The 18,915-nt window shown below is 47.7% G+C and overlaps 1 protein-coding gene across 4 annotated transcripts in view; it reads left to right on the top strand.

The window, feature by feature from the left end:
• Nucleotides 1-14,119, top strand: part of CFAP99 (cilia and flagella associated protein 99) — a 220,011-nt gene extending 205,892 nt beyond the window's left edge. For all 4 annotated transcript variants that reach the window (XM_063924646.1, XM_063924654.1, XM_063924637.1 and 1 more), the window contains 2 exons: nt 11,639-11,804; nt 13,856-14,119. In XM_063924646.1, the coding sequence (XP_063780716.1) occupies nt 11,639-11,804; nt 13,856-14,017 (328 nt within the window). In that variant the 3' untranslated portion in view covers nt 14,018-14,119. The remainder of the gene's footprint in view (nt 1-11,638; nt 11,805-13,855) is intronic.
• Nucleotides 14,120-18,915: the final 4,796 nt, after the last annotated feature.

Genomic DNA, 18,915 nt, shown 5'->3' with positions numbered 1-18,915 from the left:
AGAAACAGGGTAAAACAAGAGAGGGGGGGCACTAAATTGGCATATTAATATATACAGCAGCTATATTAGGGAAAAACACTTATATAAGGTTATCCCTGTATATATATAGCGCTCTGGTGTGTGCTGGCAAACTCTCCCTCTGTTTCCCCAAAGTGCTAGTGGGGTCCTGTCCTCTGTCAGAGCATTCCCTGTGTGTGTGCTGTGTGTCGGTATGCTGTGTCGACATGTATGAGGAGGAAAATGGTGTGGAGGCGGAGCAATTGCCTGTGTTAGTGATGTCACCCCCTAGGGAGTCGACACCTGACTGTATGGTCTTATGGAAAGAATTACGTGATAGTGTCGGCACTTTACAAAAGACTGTTGACGACATGAGACAGCCGGCAAATCAGTTAATACCTGTACAGGCGTCTCAAACACCGTCAGGGGCTATAAAACGCCCATTACCTCAGGTCGATACAGACACTGACACGGACACTGACTCCAGTGTCGACGGTGAGGAAACAAACGTATTTTCCAGTAGGGCCACACGTTACATGATCACGGCAATGAAGGAGGTTTTGAACATTTCTGATACTACAAGTACCACAAAAAAGGGTATCATGTGGGGTGTGAAAAAACTACCCGTAGTTTTTCCTGAATCAGATGAATTAAATGAGGTGTGTGATGAAGCGTGGGTTTCCCCCGATAAAAAACTGCTAATTTCTAAAAAATAATTGGCATTATACCCTTTCCCGCCAGAGGTTAGGGCGCGTTGGGAAACACCCCCTAGCGTAGATAAGGCGCTCACACGCTTATCAAAACAAGTGGCGTTACCGTCTCCTGATACGGCCGCCCTCAAGGAACCAGCTGATAGGAAGCTGGAAAATATCCTTAAAAGTATATACACACATACTGGTATTATACTGCGACCAGCAATCGCCTCAGCCTGGATGTGCAGTGCTGGGGTGGCTTGGTCGGATTCCCTGACTGAAAATATTGATACCCTGGACAGGGACAATATATTATTGACTATAGAGCATTTAAAGGATGCATTTCTATATATGCGAGATGCACAGAGGGATATTTGCACTCTGGCATCAAGAGTAAGTGCGATGTCCATTTCTGCCAGAAGAGGATTATGGATGCGACAGTGGTCAGGGGATGCGGATTCCAAACGGCATATGGAAGTATTGCCGTATAAAGGGGAGGATTTATTTGGGGTCGGTCTATCGGACCTGGTGGCCACGGCAACGGCTGGAAAATCCACCTTTTTACCCCAAGTCACCTCGCAGCAGAAAAAGATACCGTCTTTTCAGGCTCAGTCCTTTCGTCCCCATAAGGGCAAGCGGGCAAAAGGCCACTCATATCTGCCCCGGGGCAGAGGAAGGGGAAAAAGACTGCAGCAAACAGCCTCTTCCCACGAACAGAAGCCCTCCCCCGCTTCTGCCAAGTCCTCAGCATGACGCTGGGGCCTTACAAGCGGACTCAGGCACGGTGGGGGCCCGTCTCAAGAATTTCAGCGCGCAGTGGGCTCACTCGCAAGTGGACCCCTGGATCCTGCAGGTAGTATCTCAGGGGTACAAATTGGAATTCGAGACGTCTCCCCCTCGCCGGTTCCTGAAGTCTGCTTTACCAACGTCTCCCCCCGACAGGGAGGCGGTATTGGAAGCCATTCACAAGCTGTATTCCCAGCAGGTGATAATCAAGGTACCCCTCCTACAACAGGGAAAGGGGTATTATTCCACGCTGTTTGTGGTACCGAAGCCGGACGGCTCGGTGAGACCCATTTTAAATCTGAAATCCTTGAACACTTACATAAAAAGGTTCAAGTTCAAGATGGAGTCACTCAGAGCAGTGATAGCGAACCTGGAAGAAGGGGACTATATGGTGTCTCTGGACATCAAGGATGCTTACCTCCATGTCCCAATTTGCCCTTCTCACCAAGGGTACCTCAGGTTTGTGGTACAGAACTGTCACTATCAGTTTCAGACGCTGCCGTTTGGATTGTCCACGGCACCCCGGGTCTTTACCAAGGTAATGGCCGAAATGATGATTCTTCTTCGAAGAAAAGGCGTCTTAATTATCCCTTACTTGGACGATCTCCTGATAAGGGCAAGGTCCAGAGAACAGTTAGAGGTCGGAGTAGCACTATCTCAAGTAGTACTACGACAGCACGGATGGATTCTAAATATTCCAAAATCGCAGCTGATTCCGACGACACATCTGCTGTTCCTAGGGATGATTCTGGACACAGTACAGAAAAAGGTGTTTCTCCCGGAGGAGAAAGCCAAGGAGTTATCCGACCTAGTCAGGAACCTCCTAAGACCAGGCCAAGTGTCAGTACATCAATGCACAAGGGTCCTGGGAAAGATGGTGGCTTCTTACGAAGCGATTCCATTCGGCAGATTCCACGCAAGAACTTTTCAGTGGGATCTGCTGGACAAATGGTCCGGATCGCATCTTCAAATGCATCAGCGGATAACCCCGTCTCCAAGGACAAGGGTGTCTCTCCTGTGGTGGTTACAGAGTGCTCATCTCCTAGAGGGCCGCAGATTCGGCATTCAGGATTGGGTCATGGTGACCACGGATGCCAGCCTGAGAGGCTGGGGAGCAGTCACACAGGGAAGAAATTTCCAGGGCTTGTGGTCAAGCATGGAAACGTCACTTCACATAAATATCCTGGAACTAAGGGCCATTTACAATGCCCTAAGTCAGGCAAGACCTCTGCTTCAGGGTCAGCCGGTGTTGATCCAGTCGGACAACATCACGGCAGTCGCCCACGTAAACAGACAGGGCGGCACAAGAAGCAGGAGGGCAATGATGGAAGTGGCAAGGATTCTTCGCTGGGCGGAGAATCATGTGATAGCACTGTCAGCAGTGTTCATTCCGGGAGTGGACAACTGGGAAGCAGACTTCCTCAGCAGACACGATCTTCACCCGGGGGAGTGGGGACTTCACCCAGAAGTCTTCCACATGATTGTGAACCGTTGGGAAAAACCAAAGGTGGACATGATGGCGTCCCGCCTCAACAAAAAACTGGACAGATATTGCGCCAGGTCAAGGGACCCTCAGGCAATAGCTGTGGACGCTCTGGTAACACCGTGGGTGTACCAGTCAGTGTATGTGTTCCCTCCTCTTCCTCTCATACCAAAAGTACTGAGAATCATAAGAAGGAGAGGAGTAAAGACTATACTCGTGGCTCCGGATTGGCCAAGAAGGACTTGGTACCCGGAAATTCAAGAGATGCTCACGGAAGACCCGTGGCCTCTACCTCTAAGAAAGGACCTGCTCCAGCAGGGACCATGTCTGTTCCAAGACTTACCGCGGCTGCGTTTGACGGCATGGCGGTTGAACGCCGGATCCTGAAGGAAAAAGGCATTCCGGATGAAGTCATTCCTACCCTGATCAAAGCCAGGAAGGATGTAACCATACAACATTATCACCGTATTTGGCGTAAATATGTTGCGTGGTGCGAGGCCAGGAAGGCCCCTACAGAGGAATTTCAACTGGGTCGTTTCCTGCATTTCCTGCAAACAGGACTGTCTATGGGCCTAAAATTAGGGTCCATTAAGGTTCAAATTTCGGCCCTGTCAATATTCTTCCAAAAAGAACTGGCTTCTGTTCCTGAAGTTCAGACGTTTGTCAAGGGAGTACTGCATATACAGCCTCCTTTTGTGCCTCCAGTGGCACCTTGGGATCTCAATGTAGTTTTGGGATTCCTAAAATCACATTGGTTTGAACCACTCACCACTGTGGACTTAAAATATCTCACATGGAAAGTGGTAATGCTGTTAGCCCTGGCTTCAGCCAGGTGTGTCTCAGAATTGGCGGCTTTATCCTATAAAAGCCCTTACCTAATTTTTCATACGGACAGGGCAGAATTGAGGACTCGTCCTCAATTTCTCCCTAAGGTGGTTTCAGCATTTCACTTAAACCAGCCTATTGTGGTGCCTGCGGCTACTAGGGACTTGGAGGATTCCAAGTTGCTGGACGTAGTCAGGGCCCTGAAAATATATGTTTCCAGGACGGATGGAGTCAGGAAATCTGATTCGCTGTTTATCCTGTATGCACCCAACAAGCTGGGTGCTCCTGCTTCTAAGCAGACGATTGCTCGTTGGATTTGTAGTACAATTCAGCTTGCACATTCTGTGGCAGGCCTGCCACAGCCAAAATCTGTAAAAGCCCATTCCACACGGAAAGTGGGCTCATCTTGGGCGGCTGCCCGAGGGGTCTCGGCTTTACAACTTTACCGAGCAGCTACTTGGTCAGGGGCAAACACGTTTGCTAAATTCTACAAATTTGATACCCTGGCTGAGGAGGACCTGGAGTTCTCTCATTCGGTGCTGCAGAGTCATCCGCACTCTCCCGCCCGTTTGGGAGCTTTGGTATAATCCCCATGGTCCTTTCGGAGTCCCCAGCATCCACTAGGACGTTAGAGAAAATAAGAATTTACTTACCGATAATTCTATTTCTCATAGTCCGTAGTGGATGCTGGGCGCCCATCCCAAGTGCGGATTGTCTGCTTTACTTGTACATAGTTATAGTTACAAAAATCGGGTTATTGTTGTTGTGAGCCATCTTTTCAGAGGCTCCTTCTGTTATCATGCTGTTAACTGGGTTCAGATCACAAGTTGTACGGTGTGATTGGTGTGGCTGGTATGAGTCTTACCCGGGATTCAAAATCCTTCCTTATTGTGTACGCTCGTCCGGGCACAGTATCCTAACTGAGGCTTGGAGGAGGGTCATAGGGGGAGGAGCCAGTGCACACCAGCTAGTCCTAAAGCTTTTACTTTGTGCCCAGTCTCCTGCGGAGCCGCTATTCCCCATGGTCCTTTCGGAGTCCCCAGCATCCACTACGGACTATGAGAAATAGAATTATCGGTAAGTAAATTCTTATTTTTTCCCCTTATAGCTGCTGTATCTTTAATACTGCGCGTAATTAGTGCCCCCCCTCTCTTTTTTAACCCTTTCTGTAGTGTAGTGACTGCAGGGGAGAGACAGGGAGCTTCCCTCCAACGGAGCTGTGAGGGAAAATGGCGCCAGTGTGCTGAGGAGATAGGCTCCGCCCCCTTATCGGCGGCCTTATCTCCCGTTTTTCTATGTATTCTGGCAGGGGTTAAATGCATCCATATAGCCCAGGAGCTATATGTGATGCATTGTTTGCCATCCAAGGTGTTTTTTATTGCGTCTCAGGGCGCCCCCCCCCAGCGCCCTGCACCCTCAGTGACCGGAGTGTGAAGTGTGCTGAGAGCAATGGCGGACAGCTGCATCTTCTGCCGCCAATTTTCCGGACCTCTTCTGCCTTCTGGCTCTGTAAGGGGGCCGGCGGCGCGGCTCTGGGACCCATCCAGGCTGGGCCTGTGATCGTCCCTCTGGAGCTAATGTCCAGTAGCCTAAGAAGCCCAATCCACTCTGCACGCAGGTGAGTTCGCTTCTTCTCCCCTTAGTCCCTCGATGCAGTGAGCCTGTTGCCAGCAGGTCTCACTGAAAATAAAAAACCTAAACTAAAACTTTCACTACGAAGCTCAGGAGAGCCCCTAGTGTGCACCCTTCTCGTTCGGGCACAAAGATCTAACAGAGGCTTGGAGGAGGGTCATAGGGGGAGGAGCCAGTGCACACCAGATAGTCCTAAAGCTTTCTTTAGATGTGCCCAGTCTCCTGCGGAGCCGCTATCCCCCATGGTCCTTACGGAGTCTCCAGCATCCACTTAGGACGTTAGAGAAATGTATTTTAAGCTAAAATATATATTAATCATTTTTAGAATATCCTCCAATAGATGGGCTTAATCAGTAATAGAATCATAGAGCTAATATGTCGTGTTAATTGGATGACTAACCACAGATGTGATTAAACGGTTCCTGTTTTGTTTTTATTTTTTATTTTATCCAAACTGGTTTTATTGAGAAAAAAAATTAAAATACAAAACACTATAGCCTATTTCAGTGATTTTCAACCTTTTTCCATTCAAGGCACGCCGAACAAAATTCTAAAATTGCCAAGGCACACCATCAGTACCCCACGAACAACCCCCCCCCCCCCCCCCAAAAAAAAAAAAAAAAAAAAACTACAACACACTTTGGTCCACATGGGGACTTAAAACACACATTGGTCCCCACAGTAATTGCACTAATTGTCCCCCCACAGAAATTGCACATATTGTCCCCCCACAGAAATTACACACATCCCCCCCACAGTAATTACACATATTGTCCCCCCACAGTAATTACACATATCATCCCCGCCCAGCAATTACACACATTGCCGCCCCCCCCCCCCCCCACACACACACACAGTAATTACACACTTGGGCCCCCCACAGTTATTACACATATTGGCCCCCACATTAATTCTGCACACTGTTCACACAGCTATTACTGTAAAATTCATACAAATACACTGGACCATACCTGTAAGGTTTCAGTATCACTTTTGCTTTTGCCTCTCCCTCCCTCAGCGTCAGCCGGCAGGGGTTAATGCAGCCGTGAGCAGTGAGGTGCAGCAGGGAGCAGCACTTTGCTGGCGGCTGGCAGGCAGGGGTTAATGCAGCCATAAGCAGTGAGGAGCAGTAGGGAGCAGCACTTGCCTGGCGACGGCAGCGGCGGGCGGGCAGCCAGGCTTGCGGCGGGCGGGTGGACAGGCGATGTGTCACGCTGCGTTGCCAAAGTTCACCAGTGTGATGACGGGCAGCGCATCTCTGGCGGCACATCTGAAAGCCACTGGCGGCACACCAGTGTGCCGCGGCACAGTGGTTGAAAACCACTGGCCTATTTTATAGAAAGAAAGGAATTAGCAAGACATACAACATTACAGTCCGGGGTAACAAAGGTAAACATGGAGATTAAATAATAGTACCACATTACAAATAGTTACATTGCGCCCTGGAGATACGTTATGTAATGCATAAAGAAAACAGAACAATTAAGAAAAGCAGAAACACATTAAAGCTAACATAAACGGGAGACAGGAAGGGGGCAGAAGGGGGTAAGGAGGGATTAGGAAAGAAGGGACAATACCCATGACCTGGGTAAGCGGGGAGCATTGTGACCCAGTCTGAAACAATAGAACTTTATGGCTAGGGGTATTAGGGAGCAACTGTTAAATTCTTCCAGTTTTAAACTGTTCATTCAAATATTCTGAGAAGGGATTTGAACTTATGTAAACGTTTTTATGATGACTTTGTGCTTTACTGCTGTAACTAGCTACTGTTATAATGATAGGCTGAATATAGGTTTTTATTACTTTGTTTTAGTTTAAACGGCTTACAAAAAAGGTATGACTAGCAAAAGATGGGAAAACAATTCATACGAGAATAAACATAATACATATATCAAGAAAGATAATGAATTAGTGACTTAGATAATAAGATTACATTACAAAAGATAGAAACCAATTGCTCTATATAAAACAGTCCAATATGCGGCGGGATGTAATGTCGTCGAGTCCGGCGCCCGTGCGGGATGGCTGCCGAACTTGGCCGTTTTTTTAAAGGGCCAATCACTTCCCATGAAGCGCTTTCTCATTCCTTCCCATCTGGCAGAGCATGCTTATTCCTCCCCATCTGGCAGCGTTTTCTAATTCCTTCCCATCTGGCAGCGTTTTCTCGTTCCTTTCCATCTGGCAGCGAATTCTCATTCCTTCCCATCTGGCAGCGTTTTCTCATTCCTTCCCATCTGGTAGCATTTTCTCATTCTTTCCCATCTGGCAGCATTTTCTCATTACTTCCCATCTGGCAGCATTTTCTCATTCCTTCCCATCTGGTAGAGTGTGTGCTCATTCCTTCCCATCTGGCAGCGTTTTCTCATTCCTTCCCATCTAGCAGCGTTTTCTCATTCCTTCCCATCTGGCAGCATTTTCTCATTCTTTCCCATCTGGCAGCATTTTCTCATTCTTTCCCATCTGGCAGCATTTTCTCATTCTTTCCCATCTGGCAGCATTTTCTCATTTCTTCCCATCTGGCAGCATTTGCACATTCCTTCCCATCTGGCAGTGTTTTCTCATGCCTTCATATCTGTCAGCGTTTTCTCATTCCCATCTGGCAGTGTTTGCTCACTCCTTCCCATCTGGCAGCGTTTGCTCATTCCTTCCCATCTGGCAGCGTTTGCTCATTCCTTCCCATCTGGCACAATTTCTAATTTCTTCCCATCTGGCTGCGTTTTCGCATTCCTTCCCGTCTGGCAGCGTTTTCTCATTCCTTCCCATCTGGCAGCGTTTTCTCATTCCTTCCCATCTGGCAGCGTTTTCTCATTCCATCTCATCTGGCAGCATTTTCTCATTCATTCCCATCTGGCAGCATTTTCTTATTCCTTCCCGTCTGGGAGCGTTTTCTCAATCCTTCCCATCTGGCAGCGTTTTCTCATTTCTTCCCATCTGGTAGATCATGCTCATTCCTTCAAATCTGGCAGCATTTTCTCACTCCTTCCCATCTGGCAGCGTTTGCTCATTCCTTCCCATCTGGCAGCGTTTGCTCATTCCTTCCCATCTGGCACAATTTCTAATTTCTTCCCATCTGGCTGCGTTTTCGCATTCCTTCCCGTCTGGCAGCGTTTTCTCATTCCTTCCCATCTGGCAGCGTTTTCTCATTCCTTCCCATCTGGCAGCGTTTTCTCATTCCTTCCCATCTGGCAGCGTTTTCTCATTCCATCTCATCTGGCAGCATTTTCTCATTCATTCCCATCTGGCAGCATTTTCTTATTCCTTCCCGTCTGGCAGCGTTTTCTAATTTCTTCCCATCTAGCAGCATTTTCTCATTCATTCCCATCTGGCAGCATTTTCTTATTCCTTCCCGTCTGGGAGCGTTTTCTCATTTCTTCCCATCTGGTAGATCGTGCTCATTCCTTCAAATCTGGCAGCATTTTCTCACTCCTTCCCATCTGGCAGCGTTTTCTAATTTCTTCCCATCTGGTAGATCGTGCTCATTCCTTCAAATCTGGCAGCATTTTCTCACTCCTTCGCATCTGGCAGCGTTTGCTCATTCCTTCCCATCTGGCAGCGTTTGCTCATTCCTTCCCATCTGGCACAATTTCTAATTTCTTCCCATCTGGCTGCGTTTTCGCATTCCTTCCCGTCTGGCAGCGTTTTCTCATTCCTTCCCATCTGGCAGCGTTTTCTCATTCCTTCCCATCTGGCAGCGTTTTCTCATTCCTTCCCATCTGGCAGCGTTTTCTCATTCCATCTCATCTGGCAGCATTTTCTCATTCATTCCCATCTGGCAGCATTTTCTTATTCCTTCCCGTCTGGCAGCGTTTTCTCAATCCTTCCCATCTGGCAGCGTTTTCTCATTTCTTCCCATCTGGTAGGTCGTGCTCATTCCTTCAAATCTGGCAGCGTTTTCTAATTTCTTCCCATCTGGCAGCGTTTTCTCATTCCTTCCCATCTGGCAGCATTTTCTCATTCCTTCTCATCTGGCAGCACTTTCTCATTCATTCCCATCTGGCAGCAGTTTCTTATTTATTTTCTTCCCGTCTGGCAGCGTTTTCTCAATCCTTCCCATCTGGCAGCGTTTTCTCATTTCTCCCCATCTGGTAGATCGTGCTCATTCCTTCCCATCTGGCAGCGTTTTCTCATTCCTTCCCATCTGGCAGCATTTTCTCATTCTTTCACATCTGGCAGCTTTTCTCATTTCTTCCCATCTGGCAATGTTTTCTCATTCCTTCATATCTGGCAGCGTTTGCTCATTCCCATCTGGCAGCGTTTGCTCATTCCTTCCCATCTGGCACCATTTCTCATTTCTTCCCATCTGGCAATGTTTTCTCATTCTTTCCCATCTGGCAGTGTTTTCTCATTCCTTCCCATCTGGCACCATTTCTCATTTCTTCCCATCTGGCAGCGTTTTCTCATTCATTCCCATCTGGCAGCAGTTTCTTATTTCTTCCCGTCTGGCAGCGTTTTCTCAATCCTTCCCATCTGGCAGCGTTTTCTCATTTCTTCCCATCTGGTAGATCGTGCTCATTCCTTCCCATCTGGCAGCGTTTTCTCATTCCTTCCCATCTGGCAGCATTTTCTCATTCTTTCACATCTGGCAGCATTTTCTCATTACTTCCCATCTGGCAGCATTTTCTCATTCCTTCCCATCTGGCAGCATTTGCACATTCCTTCCCATCTGGCAGCATTTCTCATTTCTTCCCATCTGGCAATGTTTTCTCATTCCTTCATATCTGGCAGCGTTTGCTCATTCCCATCTGGCAGCGTTTGCTCATTCCTTCCCATCTGGCACCATTTCTCATTTCTTCCCATCTGGCAATGTTTTCTCATTCTTTCCCATCTGGAGTGTTTTCTCATTCCTTCATATCTGGCAGCGTTTTTTCATTCCCATCTGGCAGCGTTTGCTCATTCCTTCCCATCTGGCACCATTTCTCATTTCTTCCTATCTGGCAGTATTTTCTCATTCTTTCCCATCTGGCAGCGTTTTCTCATTCCTTCCCACCTGCCAATGTTTTTTCATTCCTTCATATCTGGCAGCGTTTGCTCATTCCTTCCCATCTGGCACCATTTCTCATTTGTTCCCATCTGGCAGCGTTTGCTCATTCCTTCCCATCTGACAGTGTTTACTCATTCCTTCCCATCTGGCACCATTTCTCATTTTTTCCCATCTGGCAGCGTTTGCTCATTCCATCCCACCTAGCAGAGTGTTCTCATTCCTTCCCATTTGGCAGCATTTGCTCATTTCTTTCCATCTGGCAGTGCTTACTCATTTGTTCCTATATTGCATTTTATTGTCTGTCTTTGACTGAAATGAGCACTAACACTCAACCCAGTGATCCACAATATTTGTCATGATTTAAGTAATGGTCTAGTGCTTGGTATCCGGACTCCAGGTCGACAACAAAAAGGTCAACACACCTTAGGTCGACGCCAATTGGTCGACACACCTTAGGTCGACATGGACAAAAGGTCGGCATGGACAAAAGGTCGACAGGAACAAGGTCGACATGGAAAAAGGTCAACATGAGTTTTTCACAATCTTTTTCTTTTTTGGAACCTTTTCATACTTAACGATCCACGTGGACTACGATTGGAACGGTAATCTGTGCCGAGCAAAGCGAAGGCACCATGCCCGAAGCATGGCGAGCGAAGCGAGCCATGCGAGGGGCCGCGGTGCACTAATTGGGGTTCCCGGTCACTCTACGAAGAAAATGACACAAAAAAACTCATGTCGACCTTTCTCCATGTCGACCTTGTCCCTGTCGACCTTTTGTCCATGTCGACCTAAGGTGTGTCGACCAATTGGCGGCGACCTAAGGTGTGTCGACCTTTTTGTCGTCGACCCGGAGTCCCAGACCCCTAGTGCTTGGGGTTGAATTCTGAGGTCAACAGATTAGAACACCCCCCCCCCCCCCCCAGAAATTAACAAATATTTTCCAAGCAGATGAAAGGAAGGTGTTTGAATCCTTGTTCTCTGCAAAATGTTCATTTCCACAGTCAGGCAATTTAATTTTCCACTTCAGCTGCTGCCTTAACTGAAAGCTGCAGAGTCTACTAAACTGGGTGTTAAGTGTAACAATGAATCACTCATGTGACGGCCCAAAATGCAATACTGTTTGTGCGCTCTCACCTGATTAAAACAACCGTACTTTATTAGGAGAAAATAGATACTTTTTCATTTTTTTCTAGAAAGAGTAATATATGGTAGACCTGTTTATTTCATTTATCTTTCCGACAGGTTGGACGATAAAAAAACGAAATCTCAGTTTGGAAAAGCTGCAGTGGCCAATGACGAGCGAGTCACAGAACTGCAGAGAAAGCTGGAGGAGAAAATATCCGAGCGCAAGATGCAGGCTGAGGCCTTAAAGATTCCCCCCCAGCATAATATTGCCAAATTTTCTAAGGTAAATATACCGTATTTGCCGGCGTATAAGACGACTGGGCGTATAAGACGACCCCCAACATTTCCACTCAAAATATAGAGTTTGTTATTTACTTGCCGTATAAGACTACCCCCTTCCACACACCAAATAAAACGTAAAAGAACATCAGATTTGTGACATACTGTATATTATGGCCTGATAAGAGATTTGGATAGGGAGTATTTATCAAGGTATGCATAAGAAGGGGGGAGGGGGCGAGGAGAAAGTTGTAAAATGTATAAAAGTATACCCCTGTGTGCATTTATTGTTACCGGTTTCACATGAGTGCCATTAGTATTAGTATTAGTGCCATTACAGTACCTGTCATTGTCACCATTGTACGGCCACAACGCGACTGCAGCGCCTCCGGCCAGTCCCTGCATCTCCCTGTAATTGGCACTAGTGACCCGCCGCGGCCGCACTGGTTACCGCGCGATACTGGATGGTATGTAGAATGAGGAGGGAGGGCATCGGGAGGCCACATTGGGCACCGGGCGAGTATCGGAAGGCCACTATGGCAGCTATGTCTATCCCAACTGAAGTGCACCCTGCGTATAAGACGACCCCACCACTTGGAGGCATGTTTTTCAGGGCAAAAAAGTAGTCTTATACGCCAGCAAATACTGTATATGTGCTTGTTGGGTTCTTGCTGGAGATGTTTTTATGGGTAATGTATATAAATCATGTGGTGAGTGGCTGTGCTGTGTCACAAAAGGTGATGCATTGTCCTGCGTGAGAACATTAAATCTGTATCAGAACATTCCGCTATAGTCACTCAGTGTAACAATATAAACTTATCTCTACCATCCAGAACTCTCAAGAATACAGGTAGTGTCTTCTATTTCCAAGGCACTGTGCTGTGAATGAGTGGGAGGTGATCCAGTCCTTTAATATTTGCAGAAGATAGTTGCTGCTTGTCCTCCGAGTTATAAGCGGTTAAACAAGAAGCATCATTATCGCATTGATATGTTAAGCAGTTTGCAGATACAGACACAGGCATCTGTCTAAATCACAGCCCACTTCCTGTCTGCACCAGGGATGGCTCCAGGCGGCCAGCCGAGGCTTCACCTATGACCCCCTGCACCTTTGCACTTTTTGTGAGGTCACCGCCCAGGAACAGCCATAGTTTTGCCCACCAGTTCTAATGTCAGCATCTCCGTATACAACAGCGGCCTCTGCGTACAATCCGGGTTACTCATGCGCTATAAGGGTTTTCAGGCCTTTTCCTGTATGCGCAGTAGCAAATAATTGCCCAGCTCTGCAAGCAGCGGCACTGCGTCCGCCTCTGCATTAGGCCCACAGTGACTAGATTGGTCCGTCTCACTGATTCTTGTTACATGTGAAATTGTCTGTAATACAAAGACTGTAGAAATAACCTTTCCACAAAGTGCCTTATTATTCTGTGACATCTGTCATTATCTTCTGAGGGACGGTTTTGTCTATAAAATACATCTGTCATACAGCTGATATATTCAGTCTAATTAAGAAAGATGATAGGGTCACCTCAACCCGCCCCCGCTCCATCCTCCTCTCTTAGCTGTACTTACCCCGTTATATTCCTCCCCGGATTGTCTGTCCCGTCAGTCTGGTGGGGTCGCTTTTGCTACATGTGCCAGAGACAGGAACCTGGCATATCTGGGTCACTTCAGTCTGCCCATTGATATGCCCCTGCTCTGTCCCGCCCCCTGGTCTGTTATGCCCCGTCACTGCTATATACTTACTTTTCCCAGCACAGGGCGGAGAGGTCCCCACTGGCTAAAGTCTGTCTGGTCACATTGCAGTGGGAGCCGTTGGAGGGTTGTCACATGCATGTAGGAGACTTCTGACATAGTATCATTTAGGTGTGTGTGTGTGTGTGTGTGTGTGTGTGTGTGTGTGTGTGTGTGTGTGTGTGTGTGTGTGTGTGTGTCATTAGTGGATCCTTCGTTTATGCTTCTATTTCATGCTTAGCAGTCCTTTAAATATTTGATTATCCTGCAATTTAATTAACGGAGCCTTTTTATTATTGATGTGTGTTGTTCTGTCCCTTACAGAACTCATTTGAAGAGCAGCACTGGAAGGAGCTGGAAGAGAGTCGAGAGCGCCAAGCTCAGCTGCTCCAACACGGGGTGGAACCCAGAGGAGCAGCCAGCCGCATATCCGCGTATCAGGCTATAAGAAGCAGGAACTCGCCCTCCTGCCTGCTGCAGTCATAGGCTATTACTTCACATGGACATCGGGGTTAGACTGGAGTGTGATCTTATGTCACAGTTGCAATAAACCAATATGAATAAAAAAAAAAAAAAATAGAAATAAAACACAGAGTATGAAGGCTCGTCCTTAGAAATCTAAATTCATTACACAAGAAAATTATAAACTGCTGAGTTCAATAAATAGTAAAACACAGAATACAAAGTTATATGACTTGCAGCATAAACAAGCGTGTTTGGGCTACCTGTTAGAAACAATACATAAAAGGCGAGAAATTAGTAAAAATCATTATCTGATTATAAAAGAAAATACATGTAAAGTTTTCTATTATGTGATATGCACATACTGTATATACATATATTCTGTGTACAGTGATGCAAGCTTTCCACATGTGATGTGCAGAAACAGAAAGGCTAACGGGTATATGCAATTGCGGTCGAATTGCCAAAAATGTCGAATAACGGGTCATTTTCGACACAAAAAAAAACTGTCGAATTTGATTCGACAATTCAATACAGTACTTTTCGACAAAAAACCTGCCGTTTCATTTTCAACTTTTGGCAATTCGACGTTTTTTCAATTCGACATGTCTGCAATGTTAAAATGCGGCTTTTCGACAAAAGTATATTCAACTGAAGAATGTCGATTCGACAACAGTGCTTTTCGACAGTCATTTCGTCAATTTCATTCCGCCTCATTTTCCTGTCGTGATCTAATATAAAATTTTAAAAACATGAATTTTATTATACGTCCTAGAGGATGCTGGGGACGCTTCAAGAACCATGGGGTATAGACGGGATCCGCAGGAGACACGGGCTCCTCAGGACTTTGGGTGTGAACTGGCTCCTCCCTCTATGCCCCTCCTCCAGACCCCAGTTAGATTCTGTGTCCAGTGAGACTGGATGCACACTGAGGAGCTATCCTGAGTTTCTCTGAAAAAGACTTTATGTTAGGTTTTTTATTTTCAGGGAGACCTGCTGGCAACAGGCTCCCTGCTTCGTGGGACTGAGGGGAGAGAAGCAGACCTACTTCTGTGAGTTTCAAGGCTCTGCTTCTGAGGCTACTGGACACCATTAGCTCCAGAGGGTCTGATTGCTAGGTACACCTAGATGCTCGTTCCCGGAGCCGCGCCGTCACCCCCCTTGCAGAGCCAGAAGTCAGAATACGGGTGAGTAGAAGAAGATCAGAAGACTTCAGTGACGGGTTTGAGGTGCCGCGCTGCGCGCCATGCTCCCACACACACACGGCGGCACTACAGGGTGCAGGGCGCAGGACTGGCAAAAGTGGTAAACAAATGTGGTCACAAATGGACTGGCAAAAGTGGTAAATGGTGCTGGGGCACTAATACCAGACCCCCGCCAGTATAAATATGTAGAAAAAAAGCGGGGCTGAAGCGCGCCATTAAGGGGGCGTGGCTTAGCCCTCACAGCTCTAACCAGCACCATTTTCTCTTCACAGAGCTGCATAGACGCTGGTCCTGACCTCCGACACTGCTGTACAAGTAACAGGGTGCAAAACCAGGGGCGTGGGGGGGCACAGTAATTTGGTGCTGTTTTATTAATATAAAAGCGCTAACAGGTCTGAGGCATCATATTAAACGTTTCAGAACCGGGATAGGCGCTGGGTTGTGAGCTGGCAAAACTCCCTCTGTGTTCCTCTAACAGGCTTTGCTGTGGGTCTGTACCCTATAGCCCAGTGTGGTTGTGGGTGTCGGTGCGCGTGTGTCGACATGTCTGAGGCTCACTGCTCTTCCCAGGAGGAGGCTGGAGTAGGGACAGAAAGGACTGTGGGAGTGACCCTGTCGGCACCGCCGACTGCTGATTGGGTAAATGTGTTGAGTGGTTTGAATGCAAATGTGGCTCTGTTGAATAAGAGATTAGATAAATCAGAGTTTCAGAACCAGGCATGGAGAAAATCCATGGAGGATGCATTATCACAAGTACAGACCCCCTCGGGGTCACAGAAGCGTTCATTTACCCAGATTGCGGATACAGATACCGACACGGACTCTGACTCCAGTGTCGACTATAGTGATGCCAGATTGAATCCTAAACTGGCAAAGAGCATTCAGTACATGATTGTGGCGATAAAAGACGTTTTACATATCACGGAAGACCCTGCTGTTCCTGGCACAAGGGTCTGTATGTTTAAAGGAAAGAAACCTGAGGTAACGTTCCCTCCCTATTATGAACTGAACGCGCTTTTTGAAAAGGCTTGGGAAAATCCTGACAAAAAGTTACAGATTCCCAAGAGAATTGTGGTGGCATATCCGTTCCCCTTTGGGGACAGGGAAAGGTGGGAGTCAACCCCCACTGTGGACAAAGCTCTATCGCGTCTGTCCAAAAAGGTGGCGCTTCCGTCTCCTGACATGGCAGCCCTGAAGGATCCTGCGGATCGTAAGCAGGAAAATACATTGAAATCCATTTATGTTACTACGGGTACGCTGCTCAGACCTGCCGTTACATCGGCATGGGTGAGTAGCGCTATTGAAAAGTGGAGAGATAACTTGTCCTCTGATATAGATTTCCTGGATAGGGATAGCATTATTTTGACACTGGGTTATATCAGGGACGCTGCAACCTACCTAAGGGAAGCTGCGAGGGATATTGGCCTTTTGGGATCAAGGGCCAATGCCATGGCAGTCTCGGCTAGGAGGGCATTGTGGATTGATCAATGGAATGCTGATGCTGACTCTAAGAAGGCTATGGAGTCTCTGCCGTATAAATGTGGTGTCTTGTTTGGTGACGGCCTCGCTGACCTGGTATCTACGGCTACCGCGGGTAAGTCATCATTTCTACCTTTTGTCCCTGCACCACAAAAGAAAACGCCCCACTATCAGATGCAGTCCTTTCAGCCAAATAAATACAAAAAAGGACGAGGGTCTTCCTTCCTTGCTACTAGAGGAAGGGGAAAAAGGTCACCGGCTGTGGCAGGTTCCCAGGAGCAGAAGTCCTCCCCGGCTTCTGCCAAATCCTCCGCATGACGCTGGGGCTCCTCTGCAGGAGTCCGCACCGGTGGGGGCTCGTCTCCAACTCTTCAGTCAGGTCTGGGTTCGCTCGGCCCTGGATCCTTGGGTATTAGAAATAGTAGCCCAAGGGTACAAATTGGAGTTTAAAAGACGTGCCCCCTCACCGATTTTTCAAATCGGCCTTGACAGCTTCTCTTCCGGAAAGGGAGGTAGTATGCGCTGCAATACAAAAGCTGTGTCAAAACCAAGTCGTTGTCACGGTACCCCCGTCACAGCAGGGAGAAGGCTTTTATTCAATCCTGTTCGTGGTCCCGAAGCCGGATGGCTTGGTCAGACCGATTATGAACCTAAAATCCCTCAATTTCTATCTGAAAAAATTCAAATTCAAGATGGAATCTCTCCGAGCAGTGATCTCCAGTCTGGAGGAGGGGGATTTTATGGTGTCGGTCGACATAAAGGATGCCTACTTACACGTCCCCATATATCCTCCGCATCAGGCTTACCTGAGGCTTGCTGTTCAGGATTATCATTACCAATTTCAGACGTTGCCGTTTGGTGAAAATCCTCGGAGCCGTGGAAAGACCAAAGTAATGGCGGAAATGATGGTTCTCCTGCGCAAGCAAGGAATCACAATTATCCCGTACTTGGACGATCTCCTGATAAAGGCGAGATCCAAGGAGCAATTACTGAAAAACGTTACGCTTTCCCTGGAAATTCTGCAACAACATGGTTGGCTCCTAAATTTGCCAAAATCACAGTTGATTTCGACAACACGGCTGTCATTCTTAGGTATGATTTGGACACAATTACAGAGAGTCTTTTTTCCAGTGGAAAAGGCTCTGGAAATCCAGAACATGGTCAAACAGATTCTGAAACCAGCAAGAGTGTCGATTCATCAATGCACTCGGTTGCTGGGGAAGATGGTGGCGGCCTACGAGGCCATTCAGTTTGGCAGGTTCCATGCCAGGGTGTTTCAGTGGGACCTGTTGGACAAGTGGTCCGGGTCTCACCTGCACATGCACCGGAAAATAAGCCTATCTTCCAGGACCAGAATCTCTCTCCTGTGGTGGCTGCACAGTTCTCACCTCCTAGAGGGACGCAGGTTCGGGATCCAGGATTGGATCCTGGTGACCACGGATGCAAGTCTCCGAGGCTGGGAAGCAGTCACACGGGGAAAATTTCCAGGGAAAATGGTCAAGCCAGGAAGCTTGTCTGCACATAAACATTCTGGCATTAAGGGCCATTTACAACGGCCTTCTTCAAGCGGAACATCTTCTTCGCGGTCTGCCCGTCTTGATTCAGTCGAGCAACATAACAGCAGTGGCGTACGTAAGCCACCAGGGCGGAACGAAGAGCAGAGCGGCAATGGCGGAGGCCACAAAAGTTCTTCGCTGGGCGGAAAGACATGCAAGCGCTCTGTCAGCAGTCTTCATTCCAGGCGTGGGACAACTGGGAAGCAGACTTCCTCAGCAGACACGATCTCCATCTAGGAGAGTGGGGTCTTCACCAAGAGGTCTTTGCAGAAGTGACAAGTCGTTGGGGAATTCCTCAAATAGACATGATGGCGTCTCGCCTCAACAAGAAACTTCAGAGGTATTGTTCCAGGTCGAGGGACCCTCAAGCAATAGCGGTGGACGCCCTAGTGACACCGTGGGTGTTTCAGTCGGTCTATGTGTTCCCTCCACTTCCACTCATTCCAAAGGTGATAAAGATCATAAGAAGAACAAGGGTTCAGGCGATACTCATTGTTCCGGACTGACCAAGGAGGGCCTGGTATCCAGATCTTCAGGAGTTACTCATAGGAGATCCCTGGCCTCTTCCTCTACGAGAGGACCTGTTACAGCAAGGACCGTGCGTGTATCAAGACTTACCGCGGCTGCGTTTGACGGCATGGTGGTTGAATGCCAGATCCTAGCCCGAAAGGGTATTCCCAGT

The sequence above is a fragment of the Pseudophryne corroboree genome, chromosome 1 (assembly GCF_028390025.1).
Source record: "Pseudophryne corroboree isolate aPseCor3 chromosome 1, aPseCor3.hap2, whole genome shotgun sequence".
NCBI classification, from domain to species: domain Eukaryota; kingdom Metazoa; phylum Chordata; class Amphibia; order Anura; family Myobatrachidae; genus Pseudophryne; species Pseudophryne corroboree.
Note: the sequence above shows the minus strand (reverse complement) of the source record. Positions and strands in the feature narration are given on the sequence as shown.